Source organism: Agelaius phoeniceus, chromosome 6 (genome assembly GCF_051311805.1).
Source record: "Agelaius phoeniceus isolate bAgePho1 chromosome 6, bAgePho1.hap1, whole genome shotgun sequence".
NCBI classification, from domain to species: Eukaryota; Metazoa; Chordata; class Aves; order Passeriformes; family Icteridae; genus Agelaius; species Agelaius phoeniceus.
In genome coordinates, this window is record NC_135270.1 from 24,686,985 (window position 1) to 24,713,540 (window position 26,556).

The following is a 26,556-nucleotide window of genomic DNA, read 5'->3' on the forward strand; positions in this document are numbered from 1 at the left end:
AAAATACCAGTTATATGCAATTGTGAGAAATCAGTCTGTTGAACTTTAGCAAGGTTTTTACTCGTGATGTTCCTATACAAGTGGGATAAACCAGTGTTTTATCTCACTTTGAGCATTTCCATCCACAGAGATGCTCTCTTTTCCGGGAAGATTATTCAATTGCTGAACTTCCTGCTCATCCTGAAACCTTATGGCATATCATTTAGTTTTGATTCAGCATACAGAGAATCAATTTAATTATTTATATAGATTGCTTTGGTGCACTTACAATTACTGTATGTTTGGACCTGGTTGATAATGTTGGCAACCCAGCATTCCCTGAGTGCAGTAAGGCTGGTGCAAAATATCTGTCCTTGTTAGGCAATTTCCTGTGCTAAAAGTCAGTGCAGAAATGTCCTCCAGCCTATGGAATATAGTTTCATGCCACTTTAGTAGAAGCCTCTCTGTATAAAACACGCTTAATATTTGCAGAAGCTGCTTAAGCTATCTTTCAGTGTGCAGTGAATCAGATAGCATATCTTCCTTGCTCTGAATAGCCTTGTTAATAGACACACAATTTCCACAATTGCTTTTATCACCTATTATTCAATTACCCACTGTAAGATTTGTGTGTTCACTCCCTTCTCCTCTGTTTGCACTGAATTTTATCACCAGGGTGTTACTTGGCTTCTCTCCTTTTCCCCCAGGTGGTTTGATCACTTCCAGGCTGGTATCCAGGGGGAGATTTGAGAAGCACCTCAGAAACAGAAATGGACTGTTAAGCAGCTTGCTTATTCCCAGGCTAAAGTCAAGAGTTCATGGTATGAATTAAGGAAGAATTAAATGCTTATGCATCAGCTAATGCTGACGAAATCCAGTCTGAGGCTTCAAGAGTTAATATCCCATCATAGTCTTGATATTATCCCATTGCTAATATGGTTTGCTTGTGGAGTTCCTGAGGGTGGGGAATGAGAGGAACTTGTGAGTGGCCTCTGGTTTTACCAGTGTACAAGGGAGGAAGTCTGGAGTGGCTGAAATTCCCCTTGCACACAGATCCAGGTGAGTGGTAAGCAGGCTGCTTTTAAAAGCAGAACCTGTGGCACATGGGCATACACTGAAGGGGAACAAACCAGACAAAGAAACTTCACTTTTCCAAGACATTAGTAACTAACTGCAAAGCAAGAGGGCACGTTGCAGAATGAGAGCTCTCTCCCCTTGTAGCCAGGCCTCAACCCCTACATCCTGCCCCAAGCCCCACTCGCCTCTGGCACTGCCAGAACCTGCATATGAAGGGCATTTGTTCAGCACAGCCAAATGCCAGCAGAGCACTGGGATAAAGAGAGGGGAGAAAATCAAGTGAGCAGAGCTAACACAAAATCTCTTCAAGGTATTTCTGCCCTTGACACTTTGAGCAGGAGTCTATAAATCTTATTCTCTATTCACCATTGAAGGCACTCAGAACCTGAGGGAAGTCATTATGAGAGACGTGTAATACTTTCTCCTTTTCCCCATTCACTTTCTCCTTGCAGGAATTATAAAACAAAAGAGTTCACAAAAAACAAATAGGAGAACAAGTAACTTTCACTGAATTTACTCTGGTGCAAAGCTGATGACAAAAGTCTCATGGGCATAACTTCAGTGTTTTGTAAAAACCTAAGGCTGGGTATTTGAAACTGCATACTCTTTTTTTCCTACCTGCTAAGCATTGCCACATCATTTCAATACAGAACTATTATTAATGCAAGTCTACGCCACTGCTCAGAAGTTGTCAGGGCTGTGTCTATGATCTCATTAAACCTGAGAGCAGCAGCACCATGGTTCTGGTTCATGTGCAGTGGGAAGCACAGAGCCTTCCCCCGGTGCTGCACGCACCCGCTCGCTTACTGATGGCAGGCTCTGGGCTGCTGATTATACAGCCAAGCACCTGTCCATGGCTGGGGCAGACTTCCTGCTGCAGCGCCACAGCGCCCTGAAATGAGATTTATGCAAACTGGCTCAAGTGTGATGTCACAGCCACTGATAGACCCAGGGCCTATCTGCCTTCTACAGACATTTGATAAAATCAGGAACTTCGCATACAACTCGGGAAGAAGTTCACCTCAGAACCTATTAGGGCAAACTATGAAAGCTTGTTAGGGTCCTCCTGTCCTGAGATCCACCACTGCTAAGGGACTTCACGGAGTCCAAGGGTCTCACTTTTTTCTTTTTTTTTTTTTCTTTTCTCGTTATTTTTCCTTTTTTTCCCACCATTTTTTAAATATGATTTTTTGCAAGTCAGTTATTCTGGATGTTTGAAAACTGAATTAAGAAAAATTCACTCAGAAGTTGGCTGAATGTTGCAAGCTTGCAAGATGGAAGGATTTCCCCTTATTCCCCCTGTGAGTATATGGATTTATTTGTAATATGGATCATTAGGTTCAGTAGCAAAAGGCAAAATAAACCAGGTTTTGTTATTTGACAGTATCTCTGTTTTGGTCTGTATTTGTAATGCCAGGAAGTTTGGCTTGGGTCAATATATAAAACTAGTGTCAACACTGCAATGAAAGGGAAATTAACATTTCCTCCCTAAACTTGTATCTGATTTTGATCTCCATTTGTTTTCACAGATTAAATGTATGGTATTTTTGTACAGGGTGTTTATAACAAGTCAGTAAATATCTCTTCTTCAGTGCTACCTCTGTGATATAAAAGCCGTCTTTCTTCAGATTGTAATTCTTAATCATCTGAAGTCTATAACATAGTTTATGTATTTAACTGCCCACAAATCTGTGAGAGAAGAGTTGTTGAATGTTGATTTACATATTAGGACTCTGTGTGTTCTTTTCAATGATGGCATTTTAGTTTTTAACCTAATTTTTTCTTGAATTTTCTTGAATTCACTGACTGTGAAAAAGCAACTGGCTAATGGGGAAAAAAACCTACGGTCCTTATTTAAGTCTTTCAATGTTTTCCCTAACATATAAAATTTTCTGTGTGCCTATGGGGCAGGTCTATCCTTTCCTTAACTCTAAGCATTGTCGCACTGCTGTAATTTATCATACGGTTAGTTAAAAAATTATTATTTATTTAAAAAATAATGTCACATACCTGTTGTTCAGAAACCAGGCTTAATGGGAAATCTCTAAAGAGATTGGGTACAAGAGGCCTTAATTAGATTTCATTAAGTTTGTAGAAGCTGAAGAGGTCTCAGATAAGGTGGTTGACTTGGCTTTTCATGTGGTAGATGGCTTACAGTAATTGCTATACATGTGTCAGATAACAGAGACAGACAATGCAGATCCAAAGGGTTTTTAACAAAAACTTATATCAAGTTTTGGTTTTGTCTTGTCCCATTTAATGAAGACTAAAGACATTTCTTATCTTTCATCCAGAAAGACTGCCCTTTGATTCCCTGTCATGTTCAGAATTCATGAAAACTGAAAGTATTTATCTTATTTTTGGGGGAGAACCTTTATTTTCTCAATTTATCATCAATCCTCCTGAAATCACCTATCTACCCAAAGGGTGAGGAGACTCTAAAAATAATTCTTCTTTTTCTTAAATACACAGAATTTCCCAATGGGTCTCCTGTAAGTGCAACGGAATAGAAATCTGAATAGAAACAAGCTTAAAAAAACATACCTAGAGATTTCTCAGTATGTTACTTGTTGGGCTTAACAAAAAATAAATTGTAAAGAAATACAAACCTTGTCTTTAGCTACCCCAGAAAACTGTATCTCCATTCAAAAAAACCCCCAATTGTTAATTTTCTATCTATTCAGTAGCTCATAGTCAAGTTTTCTGCCTTTTTTTCCCCAGCGTTACATTCCAGGACATATGTTGAATAACTTGAGTGAAAATCTAACACAGTTTGGCCCATATTCTAATTTGTGTTGCAGTTAATGTCTGTGCTGCGTTCAGATGAGTGATACAACTGGCAGTGAAAACCCAATTGCATCTTACTGAAGCTCTTGATAGAGCAATTAGGGTTTTTTTGTTTTGTGATTAAACTGTCAAAAATTAATAATTTTGTGGTTTGTACTTTCAAAATGTCTTTAAGTGCACTTTGAGCACTGCCAGCTAGAGTCCTACAAGTCTGTCTCCTGGGACTTTTTCAGTGGGGAGACTCGAGCCTGTTTCTAGGCAGGGGTTGCAGCAACACTTCCCTCCTCCACCCTTCCCCGTTCAGTTGAGGGTGGGTCAGTAACTGCTTTCTCTTGCCTGGGCTAGGAAATTCTTATCCCTCAGCTGGAAAACACTATTTAAATTGTTTGGGAGTACTGCATCTTCCTCTGAAGATTAGAAATTTTGTGGGGAAAAGTTCTGCAGACTGAGTCTGTGTCTTCCAGTGCGGGATAGAATTCAGTTGTGTTATGGGTCAAAACATTATTAAGTCAAACACCTTTGCCTGAAGAGGGTTGCAGTTTTATATGAATCCTTAAGTAGCCACCTGTAGAAATCACAGCTTTGAATGAAGTATCTTTGCATGAGAGCAAAAATGCCCCACAGAACTACTCTGTTCCACATAACTGCATTATCAACACGGTCCAGTGAGGCTGGCCCAATGAGTAATCATGCTAATATTTTTACTCATCTTTTCTAAAATAGTTATACTGTAATTTTTTTCCAAGGAAATAAAGTTAATCTTGGCCTTAAAGCTTGTCTCAGCAGCACATCACTGGAAATTGTCTGAAGTATTTTTGAATCACATGCCAGTGAATAGTTATATCAAGATAAAAAACAGATCAGCATTTAGTGATTTTACAATTCCCTGGAATTATCTGACAAAGTCTTGGGGAATAACAAGATTTTCAGACTGCAATTCAGTTGAGTCCAATGCGTCTCTCTTAACCAATGCCAACTGAGCTTTCTCTGACTGGTTTTGTGGCTTTTCCCTTGAGTTTCAGGGCAAAGATGGAAGACTGAGGCCACTCTTCATTTATAAAAGTCTGTGACAGAAAGTATTGTTTGTTGACCTCTTACTTGAGGGTAGAATACTGTCTAGATAGTGCACTGCAACTCATGGCATGCATGCAAGGAGATACCAACTTTAGACCACAACTATGGGATTGTAACAAAGCTTTCAGTCATTCTTTTAATGGAAATAACCGATAGAACAAATGGCCATTGACATCAGTTAAATATTAAACATAAGCTATTCTTTGCTTTTTGTCAGGAGTAACAAAACAGTTCAGTGTCATGGAAGAGCTGTCAGTAAGATGATGAAATGGGTGTGGGTGGGGAGGTTCCAGAGAAGGACAGGGCAAGTGGGTAAAGATTGACACAAGAGGCAACAGCAGTACATGGTGAAACCTCTTCTCTCTAATTAGAGAAAACATTTCTAAAGAAATTTTTTCTTAAAAAAAACCCAAAACAACAAACCACTCCCCAAAAAACCAAAAAGCAATTAAAAACAGGTTATTGAAAATAGCCTTTCTAATAAATAGAGGGAAATATCCCACTTTCCTATAGGATAATCAGAGAGAATACATGCTGTTCTATGTCCTTTAACCACCATCTGATTAAGTTGATGATAAGTAGACTTTTATATATTTAGTACATCTTGCCATGTTAGTTACTGTGCCCTTGAAGATCAGACACCAAGATAGAAAGCAGTGGCATTACAAGTCCTGTGTGGGGACAGATTGGTCCAGTTGCATGAGTTAACAAGGATATACACACATGTATTTTATCAAAAGGATCACTGGACAGGAAACAAATTCAAGGACAAAAATTCCAAGGATCCATGATAAATAAATTTTAAGCCCCAGCCTTTCAAACCAAAGTTTATAGTACCCCAATGCCCTATGTAAAATCACTTTTAGATGTTGGGTATCTGCAATTCACTCTGTAGTCAGTCATGTCTGTAAATATTAAGGGAGTCTTAATATTGTTTTAAGAGTCTATTTAACACACCTCCCTTGAGCTCTGCTCATTGAATATGCATCTGAACTGTAAAAGTAGCTTTTGAATGGTAAAATACTTCATTCTCAGCTGTCAGACTGTGAGACACTATTGCCTGTTAATGTATATTGTTCTGAAGTGGGGGAGTTTGGAAACTGAGAGAAGACAACACAGGAAAGCACAATTAGGAAAAGCCAAACATACTTTTCCTTGCCTAAAATATGTATTTTTTATCTACTTTTGGACTGATGCTCGGCCTTCCTGCCAAGCTATACTTCTGTAAAGATATGAGTGATAGATGCCTTGCTGCACCACTGGAAATTTTAGCAAATTAGGCCTATATTATCAGGATAGTGATTTCTTTCGAAATTAGTTTACTTTTGGCTAAACAGTTATCAGCATTTAAAACTTCAATACATTTAGGTATTAACATCTTTCTATCAGTTTCTAGTATCTTAGTTGAGAAGAAACAGAGATTTTTCTTTCAAACAATGTACATTTACATGACTTTTTAACCTCTGTTTTTCCTAACTAGTATGATATGCATTTTCCATTTAGATGTTGACATTTCCCCTTTCACAGAACATCAATGCTTTCTTTTGAATTATAGTAATTTACAATATTAATTAAAATTTAGTTTTTAATTTATAATATAATAATTAAAAATTTTGAATATGAATGCATAAGTTTATATATTTACCAGGAAGCATATATTTAGGGAAAGGAAATGAGGGAATGGGATGAACTAATTTGCAAAGATAATGAAAAGGAGAAATTCCATTCAGAACTTTATCCTAAAGAAAGCAAAATACAGTCTCATTACTTTTTCTTGTCAGAGATCACAGTACACCAAAGGTGGAAGGAATGAAGATGAGTAAATACATATAACCAGAGAGAGCGCCAAGAAAACACATGGAGAAAAAGCAGAAATGTTGAGGAGATACATGTTATACTGACTTTTTGACCACCTCCATGAAATCTGGAAAACATGTTTTACTTCGTATTATATCTCTGTGTGAATAAAGGGCAATTCTACTGTAATCACTTTCCATTTCTCAAACAGTCTAGAGGAGTAAGAAAAAGAGAAGCTGTCCTGTATTTCTGTCATGCTGTTACCACAGCTTAAGCTTAAAATATGCAGATGTTCCAAAAATGTGACAGGTTCATGGAGGGAAAGGATTTGGGACGTACAGATAGGCATATGAAATATAAACACAAGAAATACACCGATCATATAGTTATCATGTTATTCTAAATATTTGTCCTTCAAAGTTAGTTATGATGGAGTCATTGATAGAATTAAAATGTTGCTATTAACACCTAAAAATACTAAGAGTAATTTCCTTCCCAAAAAAAGGCAAGAAGGTGGTTGAGTTCTTTGCTGTTGACAGTGCAAGAATTTGTTTAGATTGGAAGGAAATACTGTAACAAACTTAATTGAATTAAGGTTTAACAAAACAGACACTGTTTTTCTCTAACTCTTATTCTGGAAATAAACAAGATGAAACGTTAGATGAAGCAACAAAATTGTGCACAACTAATAGTAAACAACCTTTATTGTGACAACATAAGATCTTACTCAGTGTTCCAATTGGAATACTAGGCCTGAGGAGGAAGAGAAGTGGGCAAGTTAGCCTATGTCACCTGTTTTGAGAAGCTAGAGAAGACTTTAATTCTACAGCTAAGCATCCAACAGGTCACAGCTCACTATTTGCCCCACATTTGGACTTTTAAAGTTTTCACTGTGTGTATCTAGAAGCCCTGTGCAGTTGATTTGAGGCAGCAAACATTTAGAGGTCACCTTGGACAGTAACTGAGAAAGAAAATGTGTTTATGCCCTCTGCCAGTGTCACTACCCTCTGACAGACTCCCACCATTTAGTCAGACCTTGTAGAAACAATATATTTAGGCAAGACAAGTTTCTGCTTTCTTTTTTGTGTACAGGAATAATAATAATAATAATCATTATCATAAATAAAAGAAAATGTCTGTTACTACCAAAGAAAATATTTGCACTTGTGCATAATATCTACAACAACTCTAAAGCAGTATCCTCATAAGGCTGGAGTGTGGGATACAAGGGATTTCTGTATTACAACTGGACAAGTTCTGCTACACAGGCTGGGTCTCTTTTCTACTGGGATAACTCTTTTTTTTTCCCCCAAAACCAGTCTTTGGCATCACACATTTTATTTCTGCTGATTCAGTAATAACTTGAAGTCTCCCCTTTCTTTCCCTAAGCAATATAAAATGGGTTGGCATCAGCCCTTCACTAACTATATGAATAATTTGGAAAGGATTTGTATAAGCTTACTGTTCTAAAAATTCCTCTTCTTTTTACAGCCCTCTGAAGATATGGTATCCTATGAGTCAGACCTCTACCGACAGCCCCATGACTATTACCAGTATCTCAACAGTGATGGAGAGAGTCATGGTGGTAAGTCAAAAAATATCTCCTTGGAGCATAAAATCTCATGGGTTATCACAGAAAATGGATTTAGGACATACAAGAAAATAACAAATTTATTGCTGTGATCTAGAATGTATAGGAACACATTTTCGAATCAGGAACAAAAATTATTTTATTAATAATATAATATTATTATATAATTTGTTCCAGTCCAGCAACTGCAACATGGTTTCTCTGAAGAGCATTTTACAAAGAACTCTATGATGCAAGGAGTTCCCAGGAAAGTGGGATCTCATTATCTCTATCCTTCATTATCTTTACTGTGGTTTTATTTTCCTCTGAAGACCAAAAACATTCAGCTTGCTTCTCAACTTTTTAAAGCATGGATTTGCAGCACTGTATTCCTCTTCTTGTGTTCCCATGTCCAACTCCCATTTCACTTAGGTCCAAAATAATCTATTTGTGCTTAGGTTTCTTTGGTATTTAGCCTTTTTCAACTCCATATATTTTCCTCTTTCTATTGCATGCTGCCACACCTAACTTTAACTTTCACTCTTCCCCCAGTACACCCAAGTACTTCCTGTCTCTAAATCTATGTAAAACTTCCTTGTAGCTGTTTGTACATAAACATAACTCAAGGTAAAAATACTGTATGGTTATTTATTACTTCAATTTATGTATGTGATTTCAAAGCCTTGGTGTCTATGTTATAGTGTTGTCTGGGCACTGGACTCTAAATCAATGCAGAGGCAAGAGTCTTGCTTTGTGGAGTTTGTCTCCCGTGCAATACAACGGTCTCCAGCAAGAGCACCCTGGAAATACCAGAGTCAATATTGACTCAGGAAGGAAAAGCACCGTTCTACTCCATTAGTGGTGGCAGTCCCTGCAGGTTCTGGAGTTTCCCTGAAAGAATCCCACTGATATAGCAACCAGGCCCATTGCTGTTATAATTTAAGACATGAACTAATCATCGCACAGCACTGTTTTGTGGCAACAAAAGAGCAGTGAGTTACTGAGTAAGATGGCTCCGAGCTTTTAGCTGAAAGAGATTCCTACCTAAATTTGTTCTCTACACTTCATTCAGGAAACACCTCTGATATTCTTAACACCTAAAGACAAAGAATTCATTCAGTTTTTATAAGTTATCTCATGGCATCTGTCGAGTCTCATTAATCAAACCCAGCAAATTCCACATGGAAATTTAGGGTTTTTACATTATACCCCATACCTATTTGCACACTCATAAAACAGGATAACATTGATTATCTCAAAAGGCAATTGTGACAATTAAACAATAAATATAAAAGATGCCATGTAGGAAAAAGCACTGGGAAATAACTTTTCTGTCATTAAGTCTAGGCTACCTCAAGCAAAAACTTCCCTTAATCTTTCATCATTTTATCTCCCCATCTGGTTGACTGCCCATTTTTCTACTGAAAGGCTGCCTCTAAGCTTCATTTCTGAGTTCACTAGCATGATTTTACTCCTCATGATGAACACAACAAATCCTGGACAGTGACCTGTATGGGTTATAACCTAAGCAGTATGTAAACATGCACTTCAAACAGAAATTTGTCTGTTCCTAAAGTTGTGCTGCACTTGTCCTATAGACCCCAAAAACATTTTAACTCCTACAGTAAGTGCTTATGGAAGATGCAACCTAAACCCAGCCTGCACATTTCAATCAAATTTTAATTTATGAAAGCACCTGTAATATAGTTGGTTGTGTATAAATATCTGTGCCTTGTGCTGTCTTGAATTGCTCACAGTCCAAAACAGCAATGAACAACCAAAAAATGCAGATGCAGACTAAAACCCACAAATTATTGTAGTTTCCATCTTTCTGATAAAAATTGAAAAACCCTACTTTGGCTTTCATTTTGTTTACATGACAGAAGTATAAAGTCTTGAGGATAGCCATGCAGAAGAGCGGGAAAAGGATGCCACAAAGTACATTTAGAAATATGTACTAAGTGTTCGGAACAAAGTGGATAAAGGCACAATGATTGAAAAATTGAGGGGGAAAGGAATAAAAAGGTGCTGCAGTAGCAGCAGTAAAAGAGACAAGAACTTGATTAGATGGGAGTAAAAAAAGAAGAAACAAGAACAGAATTGTAAGAGAGAACTTCAGCTTGGGGTACAGTGAGATCACTGGCAATACATAAAAATAATTTTGCAGGTCTATTTAGTACCACTATGCACCTCAATACTACCAATTAATGCAAATAGATGCCACTAGACAGTATAATACTTTTGATCTTGCTGAAAAGGGACTGTTAAAGAAATAGGAAAATTTCCTGAGGTGTCAGACTACCTCTCTCTCACTGCTAGAAAAATTATTTTGTGAAAGGGAGATGGCAATATCCTAATCTGTAGATTGGTGCTACATGCATTACCGTCCCTTTTCCTCAAATATAGTACTGAAGGAAACCCTTACACCTTATTTATTATCCCTTACTTACTTATTTACACAAATAAGTAGTAAAGTCCACAAAAAATGTGTAGATCTGTTCCATTAGTGAGTAATATTTAGGAAATTATTTCCATTAAGTGAACACTGAAATTAACAAGCAAAACCACAGCATGATATGTTCATCAGCACAAGCATTGTGTGCGATTATTTTCTTTACTGCAGTGTAACTGTTTTAAATACTGTAATTAACACAGAGACACAGTCATGCTGGACAGAAGCTGCTTTGAGTGATCATGTATTAGTCCATCACCCTACCCTGAGCTTGTAAGTCTGTATGTGTAACAGCATATTTTGTAACACTAATGCAATCTTTGTAATTACAAAATTCCACTGCAGCTTTGTCTCCATGTTGTCACCAAACATTATAGGTTTAGTAAAAATCACTTTTTGTATGAAGCTGAGTGCTGACCCTTGTTCACTTCGTTGCTAGCCTCATGGAACTTTCTAGGTTTCATGATCTGGGATTTTATTTTTGTCTCACATCCTGGAGTAATGTGACCATTTAGGAATCTCAGCTTTGATTTTGTTAGCCCACATAGAAGTGGGGGAAAGTCCAAACGTGCAAACCTTAGTCTTAAATGCTACAGGAAAAAGAGAAAGAATTCCAAACTTCATTAAAAAATCCCCTCCCTCCAAAGCTATTCTCATGATTTGATGGGGCCTGACCCATAGGTTTTTGAACATTTGGCATAATTAAAGTCATGAAGTTTGTAAAGTGAGAGCTAATGAGATTCTAACATTGTTTTAGGTAAGGCTGGTGCTTGGCCCAGGACCACAGCACTGTTCTCAAGGGTGATTCTGTAGTGTCTGATCAAGACATTGAGTTTCCAGTGCCCTTCAATATTTTTCTCATTTCCTCTATGGCTTTTTTCCTTGGCTTTTTCAGATGTGCAAAACAGAGCGGGAGCTTGTAAGCTATGCGGTGTGGGGCTGTGCAGAAGCCCTGTCCTAGCTCTCCATGTATGTGCTGGCAGGTGAGCCCAGCAGGAGCAGGGTCCCGAGGCGCAGGGCCAGGCTGGCAGCACAGCCCTGGCAGCCGCGGTGCCCGGCCGGGCAGAGCATGGTGCTCCCACAGCTCCCAGGGCTCCCAGAGCTCCCAGGGCTCCCACAGCTCTCAGGGCTCCCAGAGATCCCAGGGCTCCCAGGGCTCCCAGAGATCCCAGGGCTCCCAGAGCTCCCGGCTTCCTGCTCCACTGCTGCCTCAGCACTGCTGCACCCTTTGGCACCGCATCATGCAGATCTAGCCTCTTGCTCCACACTTATTACAAATACCTTCCTAGAACCTGTTTCCTATTCTGACCACTGCTTGTACCGTTATTCATCTATTAAAACAGGAGCAAAGCAACTTACAGGGATGAGAAGGTGCATGGAAACATTCAGTCAGGTTTTCTCACTAGGAGTGAGGATCTACCTCCATGGTGAATATTGACACAATGCCTTTAGGTCAGCTATTGCTTCCCAACAGGCTAACATCCTCTCTGTCATGACAGGGAGTTTAGAATTAATTATTGTCCTTCCTCTAACCTTTCACTACATACAAGACCAAAACAAACATAATCTCCATGCCTCTGTAAGAGAGAATTTTTTTCACATCCTCTTTCACTTCACATGAAATTTCTCATAATGACTCCATTGTGTAGGTATAGCTTGGCTTTTAATGATATTTTCCTTTACCCAAAGAACAGGCACTTTCCATTTCTAGAATTTTTATCTCCTATCTTTTTTCTTCCTTCCACCTTCATGTTTTAGAGAAAAGAACAAATTGGTATGTGTAACTGACATAACATTAACAAAGAGCATGGAAGTAAAGAGTTACTGGTAACTCAAATATCTGCAGATATTTAAATTTTTCTCTTTTAATTTTCATATGCAATAACTTAGCCAGGATGGTTAACTGCAGAAGGACTTGTGGGGACAGGTTTGTAATTCCTCTTCTAATGTTACTAAACCAATATTGTTTTTCCTAAGGATTACTGGGAAATTATAGATATTTTAGAAAGAATAAGGACTTTGCTCCCTATCACGACTTGAACATTTGGACATAAGTTTGTGTTGAAGTAATTTCTGACATAGATTTATTGGTAGTGTAATACTATGATGTCATTACTTTAAATCCTATATGCTGTGTTAATAGTATTATTTTATTGCTTTATTTTTACAACAGCATCTAATTCCATAAAAAAGGAATTTAGAAATTAATATGATAATTACTAATTAGTTATTAGCATGAATATGCATAAATAGTGTTCCATGGGCTAATTAATTTGCCAAGGGAAAAGTTAAAACATTTCTGGAGCCACAGTAACCTTGTCGTAGGTTCCAAAGAACTAAGAGGTATCTCAAAGTATAAAAACATTACTGATAAAAAATATTTTAAAATTATCAGAAGTAGACCACCTAGAGGGTGCACAGATACTCATGGCTATGCAGGTTGGAAATGGTTTTGTTCTCTCTTGGCCACCATATTTGCTTCTAATAAGACATTCCACAGCTGAAGACCTGCCATTGACAGCCTCAGAGACTTTTTCCTGGGCTTTGTCATCCTCCCAGTTATGCACTGATCTCAATTGTTGTGGATTATCAGCGACAAAGGATCTTTGGGAATATACATTGCCCTCTGACAGAGCACTTTCCACACAGCAAGCAGAGCCACATCACTCTAAGGAACAGGAGTTTAGATTATTCCTGGGATATATTCTCAACAATTTAATGTGCAGGGCTGCCCATGGTATATGGGACCTCAAGGGTTGGCTCTACTTACAGAAATCTGCACTAATTTAACCTAGAGAAAGCATGAGTTAGTGTGGCCCAGTCTCCCAACTAAATGGAAAGGTTTCACACTGAAAGTGCTCAAAGCTTCCTACCAGGACACAGCCTTAGGTAAATGATGGATTTCAACTCACACACTGCTGTTTCCTGGGTTGCAGTAGATGTGGATATAAAAACACCTGAGTGCTTTGCATCCATAAACCCCACTCTTTTACACTAGAAACTGAAATTTCTGTCTTGAAGTGCAACATGAAAAAGTGCTACTGTGCATTGTAATTATCTTAGGGCTATAAAACCCATACATAGCCCATAGAAAGTGCCATATAACAAAGTGAAGAAATGACAAAGTAATGCAGCAGCTCCCTGGATACTTTTATAAACACATTTCCACCCCTTTCACATGCAGTGAAGAGGTTTATTCATGAATCAGAAAAGCAGAAAGGACAAAAAGTAAGTGCTGGTGTCAGAAATGATCTCATAGAGCCTCCAAATAAATTTCTACTGGCCTGAGCACAAAGGCAGCTGAAAGAGCTTATAGCTTCTCAGGTACGAGTGTGCTTGGTATAAACTTATCACTGGGTTCACTCCAAAGGAAGCCACATTCCAAGTCCCTCCCTTGGATTGAGAAAAAGAAATAACTTGATATTTAAGAAAAATATTCATAGCACATTAATATCCAGATATCATGCACAATAACATATATTGCAGAATGAGACAATTGTTCCTCTATAAATTTAACTACATTTAGAGGAACATGTTCAACTATGTTCATTGTGTTATTGGAAGGATGTCAACAGCTGGGAGGGAGCTTGGAGAAGTGTACAAGTGTGAATGGGGGGGTGAATATACTGATTTACACTGAAAGACCCAGAGCTGATGCTAGCTTAAGGGATGAAGAGAAGTAGATTGTAAAAGAACATGACAGCAAAGTGAAAACATGTAAAAGGGAGGACAGAAATTTTAAAAATAATTTATGGATTGGTGTGGAATAGTAAGATATAAATTAGAACTGTTACACAGAATATCATAAAGAAATTTCAGCCATGCATAAAGTGATACACAAAAAGATGAACCCTAGAACTAGAAAATTAGTTCCAAGCTCAGTCACAGCAGAGGATGTAGTGTTGACACTGATTTTAAAAACAGGTTGCACATAGATATGTGCAGAATTATGTATGCAGCCATTGTATATGAGAAATTAGAATTACTTCACATTTCTTGCAGAAAATTTTAAATTTTGAGCAGAAAATATGACATTCTAAAAGTTGAAGGCTTATGTTGAACTAAAAAATCCAGAAATCTAGAACTGAGAATTATAGGGAATTTCGTTTCAAAGATAAATCTGGAAACATTATAGTGGTTATTTAAGTACTTCTTTATATATTTTTTTTAAATCCAAATTATCACAGAAATTTCAAATGTACTAAAGAGATAAAAAAGGTAGAGAAAGAATCTGCATTAGAATTCAGCCTTCCTGCATACAGTGTACACCAGATTTCCAAGTGTTTATCCTTTTATTCTCTAGTCTTGGTACTTAAAAATGTGTGATATAGCAAAACAGCAGGAAGTGACTTTTCCGCAGCATTCCTGAAATTTTGCTAGCATAGTAAAATAAAGTCTAAAGATAGCTGCAGAATAATCTTTACATTTTTTCCACCTCCTCATTTCCATGCCATGAGGAAGAGTGTAATAAGAATATGACAGTGTGTAAATCAGTAGAATTTGTTGTCTCAAGAATGACAATGTTTTGAAACTTGTTATGGTCCCTTCTTGAGAAAGGTGCCATTAACATCTTCTGCATCTTGTGTTAAATTATCATTTAAATCCATCTCACTATCTGAGAGTATTTTCCTACTAAAAGTGGCCTAAGTAATACTTCCCAGTCACAGGAATTTATGAGATTAGGAAAAGAAACTTTGCAGGGATCTATAGAAATTGTCAGCAGAGACAAGTCAACAGGAGTGGTTTGGAGAGGGCAGAAAGGGCTGTGACAGGAGTGAGAATCCATGAAAGCCAGGTAAATGCCATGTTTTTTCATCTTGCAGTGATGGACAATCTATTTTTACTTTCTTTAGATCATTATTGGGACTATCATCCACACCACATGCACAGTGAATTTGAGACCTTTGGAGACAACCATTTCACAGAGCTGCAGAGTGTGCAGCCTCCCCAGCTGCAGCAGCTCTACAGGCACATGGAGATCGAGCAAATGCACGTCCTGGATTCTGCAATCCCAACCACACACATTGGACTCAACCATCAGGTATGGTCACCAGCCCTGCCCAGAACTTCAGATTGTAATTAATGGTAAAGAAAAAAAAAACATTGGGAATGCATACTATGAAGTGAAAGAAATTTCTGGAATGAGTTACTCAGGTTCTTAGGGGATGTAAAGCTCTTCATTCTCAGGACTAATGTATTTTAAACATTCTTTTTGCCAATGAGAAATCATGCTCCCCACACTGTCTAAAATGAGAACTGCATTTTGTGGAGGTGTTTGGAATTTCAATTTTTGTTTCATTTGGAATGAAGATCAACTGGTTTGCAATTCTGCAGATGATTTGGAGGTGAGAAACTTTGTATCATCATAGCAAGGGTACCCAGGACTATTAAGAAGTAATTCTGAGCTTTGAAGTAATACTAAAGTTTTAAATATTTCCAAGGAACCCTGAAAATTTTACATGACTTGTATGAGAAATGCTAACAAAGACAAGTCTCTGACAATTCTACCACAGGCTGAGGAGACCCTACTTGTGCTTCTATCTGTGAGTAAATAAGTCACAAGCCAAAACACACTGTCTTGTCTTTGCTCAGATTTTACATTAAGCCAGGCATTTCCCCGTAAAAAAAAAAAAAAAAAAAGATACTCCACTATGCAGTAGTCACCAAAGCACCAGTGAATTCTAGCTGAACCTGAAATTACAAGGTGTTCCATCATACTACAAAGATACTAAGCACAGCAGATGTGGAAATGACTCTTGATCCTACATGAATATGCCCAAAGTCATTACTGGGGGCAGTAAGAAAGCTGGAAGATCTTGTGCTAAAGTGTTCCCCAATGTACATGAAATGTCCTAAATACAAGACAGAGTAGAACTGAAGTTAGAGAAAAGAGTGTTTGCTGATTACAGTGCTGCATCTAACAGTACCCTTGCTGAAACTTTGTGAGAAAAACTGCATGCATGGGCTTGGCATTTTGGGTTTCTCTGCTCAAAGCAAACCGAAATTGGATGTTAGTACTGTATTAATCAAAAAGAAAGAAGAGAAAAAATAGAATGAGTAAGTTAACACTGACAACAGGAAACTGCAAGCCATCAAAAAAATCAGGAATAGAATATAAGATGTAGATACAAACAAAGAATTAGGAACAGAAAGTTACAACTATAAAAAATGCATCATGGAACAGCAGCCTGTGGGAAGCTTCAAGTTGTTTCAGTTGCTCATTGCAACTGCTAATACCTAATGACCAACCATGACCTCTGGCCAAGGGCAAAGGATGAAAATGAGCCCCTTTAGGGATGTCTAGGAAGCACAACCAAAAAAGCAAGAGAGGGCACTTCTGGTATCCACGTTCATTCTTCTCAGCTATGGTCTTTCATTTCAGGATGAAAGGCAGGGAACTAATTTTGTTACAACTTTTGATAAAGAGCACTGTGATCTCCCTGCCCCACACCCTACCAAGCTGCAGATGTTAGTATGTAGAATTCACCACTACCCTTCTTTTCCTTACCAGCAGGGGATCTTTGGCTTTTTACTTTATTTTACTTTTATTCCTAGAATAGCTCATACAAATAGTACTTGGCATGCTCTGAAGTTCAGCTTCTGGTGTGTCTCAGTTACAGTCCCAGGCAAAGAAACAAGAAAGAAGCAAGTTTTAATCCTCCTCTAAATTTGCTAGTTTTTAACTAGTATGCTTGTCCTGCAATATCAGAGTTACTGTTTGCAGCAAAGGAGGAAGGTGCAAAGATATTTCTTTAATTTTCTGTGGATATCACATTACTTTGTGAAATTATATTTGAAGTTTAACATGTTCATGAACAAGATTTTTTTAAAATTTTGTTAGCCTGACAACAGGGACCTCAGAAATACTACAATAAGAAAAAAAAAAATTCATTCTGAAGGAACAGTGAAAGAGAAGGTTGGAAAGCTCTGAGAAGAACTCTTAGAAAGAGGAGAATCATACGTAGAGGCCACAGACCCTGGGAAGACATCAGAATATGGAAAGCAGCTAGTAGTTCCTTAAGTTTTCTCTCTCCAGAGCTGTATTAGTAACCTGGCTCTTTATAGCACACGGGACAGTCCTCTGTGACTCTGTCCCAAAACTGTGTGACACTGTATTGACTGCCCTTGCTGAGTTTCAGGTGCAGAGGAAGTGTAAGCAAAGGTACAGCAGTCAGGGTCAGTGGGGACAGCGTGGGGAACGCTCACTCAACATCCCAGGCTGGCCTCTGCAAGACACCGTGTCCCCTCCCACTGTCCCGCTGAGCCACAGAGAAGCAGTTCCTTACTCCCATATGACCTCCCAAAGCACTCCAGGTTTCCACAGCCCTTTTCTCAAGGGCACCAATCTCTGTTCCTCTCCTCTGTAGGACCCTGTCCCACCTTCTCCTTCCCCTTCCCCCATGGCACAGTCTCTCCCTTCCCTTCTACCCCAGCGCTGCAGCTTTGTTAACTGTAAGAAGCTGAAGGTGGCTGTGGTGAGGGCTGAAGTTTCACTCCTGGGGATCTGACAGGAAGCTTACAGGGGCTCTTGCCCAATCCTGCCCTTCCTGCCAGATCGGCTGCAGCCAATGTGCCAGCTCATTAACTGCCAGCTGCAGTGCCCCACGCAGCCCTTGGCACACGCCTTATTGGGACACTTCAAGGTGGTGCAAAACTCACCCAAAAAGCCCCACTCGGCCAAAGCCAGCACAGGGTGAGTGACTCATGAACACCCACTGCCCACCCAGCATCTGAGATCCCCTGGGGAGGGCATCGGGCTCAAAACATCCCTCTCCGGTGAAGGAGAAGAGCAGTACAAAAGGAGCTCACTTTCAAGGACTATCATCTGTCCCATTTCATGAAAGCTGCATAAGATATGCTGCTGGGTTTGGGGAATGTTTGTTGGGTTTTTTTAATGTAGGGACTGCATTAAAAGTCTGCCCCTCAGACTGACCTGTTTCACGTTATTAAATAAGATGCAATAATCTGTGCCAACTGGTCATGTTTCCTAGCAAACCAGACCACAACTGAGAACTTACAGAGCTGAGGTATATTCCACACTGCTTCTAACAACACCTCTATATAAGGGCAAGAGAATTTAACACAAAAACTAGCTTGCTAGCTTTGCAGATGAGAAATTCCCCCCTAATGGGGAATTTTCAGATAGCCATTTGGGAAAAGAGAGTATGGGCTGATATGATATATCCTTATCTTAGTGTCAAGGCTACTCCTCTCCTCATGGGGGAAGTTTATGAGAGAAAGCTGACGGACCGGTACAATCCCATCTCCAAATTTGGATGCAGTCCTATAGAGTTTCAGTGCCATCAGGAGGTGCTGTGCCTGAGAAAGGAACAGGACAACAGAGCCAAAGCCAGCCATGATAGGGCAGAACTGTTCATCCCTTTCAAATTCAGCTCGAGATGGTCTGCATTAGGAAAAAGTTGTTCTGAAAAGCAGTTTCATTCTGGGGATAGACAACCAGGATCAGAAACTCATTAGGAAGAAAGCAAGCTTTGGGGAGGTATGGGGAAGATGGACAGTGTTACTTGCATAGGATATAAGGTATGAGAAAGTTCCGGCATTTACGTTACTCATTCTTCCCTCTAGTAGAGGTGCATCATTGTACATGTGTGTTGACTGTTATCTGAAAGTGTTTCTTAATAGGATGGCATTTATTATAAATGTCAACAACTAAGTCACTCAGTATTACACTGAACATTTTCTCATACCTCTAATTTTCTTCCTCCTTTTCTCTTTGCCTCTCTTCATTGCATTTCCTTTTTTAATCTTGATGTCCTACTCTGTGTCACTGTTTTCTCCCTCTACTGCTCTGTTCTCCAAAGGTGTCCTATTTGCCCCGGATGTACTTCTCTCCACCTCAGCCCAGCTCTGATGAGGAAGACATAGAGAGGCAGAGCCCCCCCTTGGAGGTGTCAGATGGGGAGAATGATGGTGTGGAGCCTGGGCCTGGAATTATGCATGGAGAAACAGGTCAGTGAAAACAGAAGGATTTTGTCAAGCTATGAACTGAGCAGGTGTTTTATTACCAGGGGGATAATGAATGAAACTGTAGAACTGCTGTGCTAGTATTTTATGCCACTTCCAAAGTTTTTCTTTCCCTGACTCACTGCACTCTCCTGTCCTCTGAATCTCACAACCAAAACTATCTCAAACCTCATTTCTTAATGTACTTCCTTGCCTCCTTTGGCTTTGTCTATTCAGACTTCCTGAATGGAAATGGCTTTTGCCATTTCTACTCCAATTTCTAATAACAGCCAGGGAAACCAAGACAAGAAAGTCAAAGAAGAACCAATTAAAAAAAAAAAAATTAGCTCTCTTTGCTCAGTATCTGAGAGTCACATTCTGTATAACCTGCCAAAATTAGGTTTAAGTTAATTTTGAATTAGCAATGTTTTTCAATTAGCTTCAAATTAGCAAATGAATTTCAGAAGTTTAGCCATTGGAATTATTCTTTTATTCTTTTAATCTTATGCTTTTTCTTCTTGGTATATAAATCCACATTTTTTCCTCACACCGTTATATTGTCTACTGTTATAAATGCTGCAAACTAAAGTTATGTCTCCCAAGCTAGCTGGAATACTTAGATACTTTCTGCTGCTTCTCCAGGAACTACACACAAATACTAATGCTCCATTGGCTTTCTTCTTTGACTCTCACACAGGCAGCAAGAAAAAGATACGTCTGTATCAGTTCCTTCTGGACCTTCTTCGCAGTGGGGACATGAAGGACAGCATTTGGTGGGTGGACAAGGAGAAAGGTACTTTCCAGTTCTCCTCCAAACACAAAGAAGCATTGGCGCATCGCTGGGGCATCCAGAAAGGCAACCGCAAGAAAATGACCTACCAGAAGATGGCACGGGCTTTGAGAAACTATGGCAAGACAGGGGAGGTCAAGAAAGTTAAGAAGAAGCTGACCTACCAGTTTAGTGGAGAGGTGATGGGAAGGGGGGCCACTGATAGGAAGCATTATCCTCACTGAGGCCATGGGACCCTAAGCAAGAAAAATATTGAGAGCTCCTGGCTGGATTCCAGCAGAGGAGATGGACGCATCTTTCTCTTTTCTTCCTGTGCCCCCTTCTCTGCCTTTAAACAGCCTTTATCATCAGATGTTTCTGGTACGAATCCCCTTCTTCAGCATCTGAGAATCCCAATCATGACAGAATTCTTTGCTTCCATCCTCCAAGTTGGACAGAGTTGGGAAATTTAAACAATGTACAAATATACTGTCAGGAAAAATATTTTTTTCTTCTTTTTTTCTTTTTTTTTTTTTGATTGTATTGTAACTAAAGAATACAGCCAATGAAGTTTTGCCTCCAGAGGTGGTGCTGTGTCACTCACAGTGACACCGCGTTAGCTTCCAGCTTTTAAACTAGCATTAATACAGGCTCTGCCGCAGCTCTCACAGCTAGAGAGAAGTTTGCAGATCTTGGAATGAGACTCATTCTTTTAAATAGTAATAACATGTACATATTTAATAAAATTAGGTATAATGAAGTTTTGATGTTTGCATAATAAATGATTACTTCACAAACACATGTCACGCATTCAGTTATGCAGATACAGCTCCTGTGTGGTGTCTGAATAAAAGATGCACTGGGCTGTAGGGCCTTATCCATCTGTAGCTACTTTTTAATGTACCTGGAAACATCATCAGTGGTGTCAAACTCGGCAACAAATATTACGAGGTGAAATACATTACTATGAAAGAGACTGCAGTACTTAAGGAAATTTAAAAATACCTATATGTATATATTTCTCACTATTTTTTCCCGTGCAAAAACCCTGCCAGTTGAACATTTTCTGGTCACATATACCAAGAATTGCATTTATATCCCCATACCATTTAGAATGTATCAATTAACCATGTTCTTTTGCAGTTTTACTTATTTTCCTGCTCCTGTTCCTTTGTCTTCTTTTCCCCCACAGTGATACCTTGATTCTCACTCCTGAATCTTTCTTGGAAGTAAGTTGTGTTTAATCATGTTTTTGCGGAATTCCAGGACAAAAGAGTTTCAAGATTTTAACTGTGGATTTTAAGCCCTACTGTAAAACAATTAATAGTAACTAATAACAACTGCACTGTAAAGATAACACTCAAAATGCAAAATAAATGATAATTCAATACCTGAAATATCATGGTAAATTTACCCAGTACATCTAAGCAGAGAAATTAAATCTAAATTCAAGCAACTGTAAGAAAACTAGCATTTCAAATTTTAACATTATTTAACATATCTCAACTGTTTCAATCACTCAAAAATCAGGACTTTCCCAAAATAGATGAGGTGAAATGAGGCAGATTGAGAATGAAGAGAAGGAAATTTTTTTTAGCAATATTGAAATGCAGTACAACATGCCAAATATCACTAAATAATCTGAATTTTTTCAGAGCTTGCTCCTCACCGAAATCAGAAATAGTTGAAGTGATGAGCTTCTTACAGACCTGAGTTCTCAAAATTATATCTACACACAATCATTGTCTGCACTAACAATCTCACTGTGGAAGTGGAAATCTGGTCGCATCATGGCCTCCAGTGTCTCTTTGGAGCCAAACAAGAAAGAAGCTCCTGGTTAAAAAACATCCCAAAGTACTACTTCCCAATTTTTATTCCCAGTTTATGAACTTGATGAATACATCAGTCAGTGCCAAAAATTAGCAGAGAGTTATCTTTCATGCTTCTAAAAATCTTGTAATCCAACTTTTAGTTACTGTGCTTTGAGGATCATTTTTCATTCACTTAGAGTTAGGATGAGTCAAATTAAGAAGACATTTTATTTTTAAAATTGTACTGGAAGGATTTACTTCCTATAGGAAATACTTTAATACTCACTAAATTAGACTTGGATCATTCCATCTGCATCCATTTTGAAGTTTCAGGATGGAAGCTGTTGAAGGCAGCTCTCAGAAGACTAGAGCACCCAACACTGACACAATTAAGGTTCCTTCTTGCTGAGGTAGAAACTCAGGACTTCTCTGCTTGGTACTGATGATGTTTGGCACTGCTAATCTGGAATTAAAAAGAGATTAAAGACATTTTCACTCATCAGACTTGCAGACTTGATATTCAAGAAAAGTAGAGTAATAATTCCTGTCTTCATAAAAATATCTTTATCACAAGCACAGCTTCAAAAGCAGAACTGATCCTTCTCTGACACTGTAATTTGAAGTAGAAGGATCATTTCCTCTTGCAGGAAAACTGTGATAACTGAAAAGAGCCAACTGATGAGTTAATTGTGGAGATGCTTAGGATATCACAAAAGCCATTTCAAGCTTACCAAAAAGCTTTCTAAGATCTATGAGACATATTTTTCCATTTCCCTAGCAAGTCTTGCATAAAATCTTATTAGATGCTGGAGAAATAATACAAAATTAAAGTAAACCTTCAAACAAACAACAAGAATCTTTAAATGAGGTATTTGAGTGTGTGCGTTACTTCAAAATGCTAATTTAGAGCAACTACTTATACTTGAATTAAAGAATTTGCATTTTACACTGGTTTTGACCACAAGAAATATGGAAATTGAAGATTCTGAGAAAGTTATCTTGAGGGAATAGTAAGATTAGCAAAAAAATATTTTTAAAAGCAATATTGAATATACTTTAACAAGAAGGTTTAAAATTTTATCTTCAAAGCTGAAAACTTTTTCTCTTCCTCTTGTTAATGCTTTGAAATACTGTTTCTAAAAATATTCGCTCCCCATCTGTTTCTGGTTAGGTTTTTCATCTGTGGCATAAAGAGTGAATAATCATATGTTGCAGCTGTGAAAGAGACCAAATGATGATGCTTCTCTGCCAGAATACTGTTTGTCTGCCACACAATCCAACTGCTCAGGACACTAGGCAGTCTAGGCAAGCTGAATTATTGCCATTCAGCTGCTCATGCAAGCACAGAAGCTCTTTGGCTGTTTTAGACAAAAATACCAACATGAATATGACTAAATCACAGGTTCTGCAAAATTACAGAGGAGCTGCTTTCTCTGAAGGTGGCCAAGTACTAGACAGGCAGATGTGATCAAAAAAGGTCAGGGGGTTATTATTTGGAGAGATGACCCATGATTAGGACAAGTTCATTGGAACATTTTGCAGCCCACTGCTCTTAGAGATCATTAATCCTCTTTCAAAGCAAATGTTCATACTCCAACTGGATAGTCAACTTATATTTGGTCCTTGCAGCCTGCTTTAAAAATCAGCTTTATTAGCCACTGAGTGGTTCTTAATCAATTCTTGTGGAAAGATTATTCAGGAAACTATCAGTGAGCTAAATTCAAAATACTAAACTGCACTTACAATATATTAGACTCCCACTAGCAGTACATCAGAGGCATCAAAGTTAGAAAAATTGCATTGGCTATACAGATAATATGCTTATAACAATTTACAGTGGTAGCATGTATTTTTAAATTCTACTCAGTCAAAGAGAGTTTTAGACATTTCTAGATGTAAGCTACTACTCACCTGAACCAGACAGAACTGCAGATGAAGGTGTTATTTATTTTCTGCCTGAAAACCCACATTTATTGAGTCCTTCAAACTTCCTAAAAAATGCATATACACACATCCCAATATATCTGATGGAGGTTTTTGGTCTCCTCCTTCATGAAATTTTATCTCTATACCCTCATTTCGAGATTCATACACTGACAGAGTCTTACAATCCATGTTTGTCTTCACTTGTGAATTCAACTTAGGCTTAGGCTTAGGCTCTGTACATTGCCAGGTTTCTTTTCCTCAGTAAGCCTTTCGCCTTAGTTTATTTGTATCACATAGTCTCTTTGACTTCCTTCCATTTCTTTCTACTTTTTTCCTCCCTTATTTAGATCTCCACACAACAAAATTCCCTTCATTATCATCGAGCTTAATTCAAACTATATTGACAGCTTCATAACTAGTAAATACATCACATGACAGTTCAATTCAGTGTATTTTTACTGTTATTCAAAATTTTCCCTGTACCATAGCTGCACATTGTAAATTCATAGCAAAGACTTTATTGCTGATGACAACACAATGAGCATTTTTCCTCTGAGAATGCCATGAACAGTATGTTCTCAATGGAAATCCCCCAGTTGTGTATTTAAAATGTATGGATTACAGAGAGAAAAGACTATGGTATGACACAGACTGTGGTACTAATGCCAAGATTTTGCATTTATTTCTAATTTATTTTGTGGGTTACCTTGCTATCTTGCCACCTTTTCTTCTTCAAAGAAACACTCAAATGAGATTTACATAATTTTGCATACCCATATACTTAAAACACTAAACATGTAGTGCCTGTAATAAAAATGCTACTGTTATGAACCCACTTACATATTACAGTTAAGTAGATGAAGAGCTTGCTCTTTAAAGAAACTGTGACAGTAGCTAAAACTTCACAAAATTTCACCTTTCTTCTTTAAAAAAATTGCACATTGCAATTCAGTTGGCTCAGCTGAGCCTGTGCTATTAGAGAGGTCTGTATATAAACCAAATAATCAGTCCTATTCCAAGAGCTGAGGAATGTGAATGTCCTCCAGAGAGCATGGAAACAGCAGTAGGCTGAGATATTCTTTCTCATTTCCTCACTCACAACTCACCCCTGTCTGCCTTAGCTGAGCACCTCACATCAGCACACAGAGGAACCTGTGTTGGAAGGGATGTTTGGAGGTCACCCCATCCAACCCCCTGCCCAAAGCAGGCCTATTAGATCAGGTTTTTCAGGGCAACTTTCTTTCCATTCTGTGTTTCTTTCCATTCTCTCCACTCATCCAGCCACATCCTCCTTCATGCCTTTGGTTCCCCACAGTGTTACTTTTTGCTACTGAGGAGTCAAAGCAGTACGTGAGAATGAGCAGAGCAGTCTATGGACAGCAGGGGAATGAGGATGTGGTGGAGCAGATAAGGGTTAGCAGGAGGTGGAGGAGGAGAAAGAAGGGTGGGAGGAGGTATCGGGGAGACCAAGGTTATGCAAAGGATTGGGGAAGCGGCTTTGTGGTAGGAAGGAATGCAGTTTCTGTGCCTTAAGGGCTCCCTCTGAGCTTCTGTTTTAACTCCCCAGCAGCAGAGCAGCAGTGCTTTAGGTATAAGGAGCCCTTTGACCACTGGTGCCTTTGTGCAGAATGCTTCGATTCCTCTGCCTTATGCAAAGTGAAGAATGTTTGGGTGCTGAGCTGGGCATTTGCGTATACAAATCAGTTTGGGTTCTTTTAGATTTACCGACGTTTCTGAGTTTTGGGTGTCTGCTTTCAGAAACATAATTTTAGATTTCTTCTCTAGATATTCCCTCTTCCCTTTTTTCCCACTCACCCACACTGTACTTTCCTTTCTCTGCTAACCTGAGCTATCAATTTCCAGCTCTTTGGTCAGCTTTTCTCCATACCTAGATTCAGCCAGTAGATGCCTCCATATTTAGTAGATTCCAACTGCTTTATTCTCAATGTCCCTTTTCAACTTTTGCCCAGCTAGTTCATTGCTTCCTCTCAGGCCAACTTTTCTCACAAATGCCTCCAGTCAGCTTCTCTTTATGTGAATGGCTCTCAGTTCCAAATTATTTGTTCAGCCATTTATAGTTTTTCCATCCCACATCCTCTTACAGTTTCAGTCTTATCACCAGTTCTCTTCCCTTCACATTTCTATTCCAGCTCCCCATCTAATATTCTTGTCCTTTGAGAATCTGTTTTAAATCCCTCCCATATTACCTAGAAAAAACAATTTTCTCCCCCCATCCACGCCCTTCAATCACACATTTTTACTTCCTCCTCCCACTCAAATTGGTGTGATCCCTTCCCTCTCAGAAGTTCCAACTATTTGCCCCCCAACCCTGCTGGTTCTCCCCTTTATT

General features: G+C 38.7%; 1 protein-coding gene across 1 annotated transcript; it reads left to right on the plus strand.

Moving 5' to 3' along the window:
* The first annotated feature begins 2,023 nt into the window (after window positions 1-2,023).
* Window positions 2,024-21,266, plus strand: SPI1 (Spi-1 proto-oncogene). Its single transcript, XM_054634776.2, has 5 exons — window positions 2,024-2,357; window positions 8,206-8,299; window positions 15,590-15,777; window positions 19,559-19,706; window positions 20,398-21,266. The coding sequence occupies exons 1-5, from the start codon at window positions 2,313-2,315 to the stop codon at window positions 20,712-20,714; spliced, it is 792 nt and encodes a 263-aa protein (XP_054490751.2). The 5' UTR covers window positions 2,024-2,312; the 3' UTR covers window positions 20,715-21,266.
* The last annotated feature ends 5,290 nt before the right edge of the window (window positions 21,267-26,556 follow it).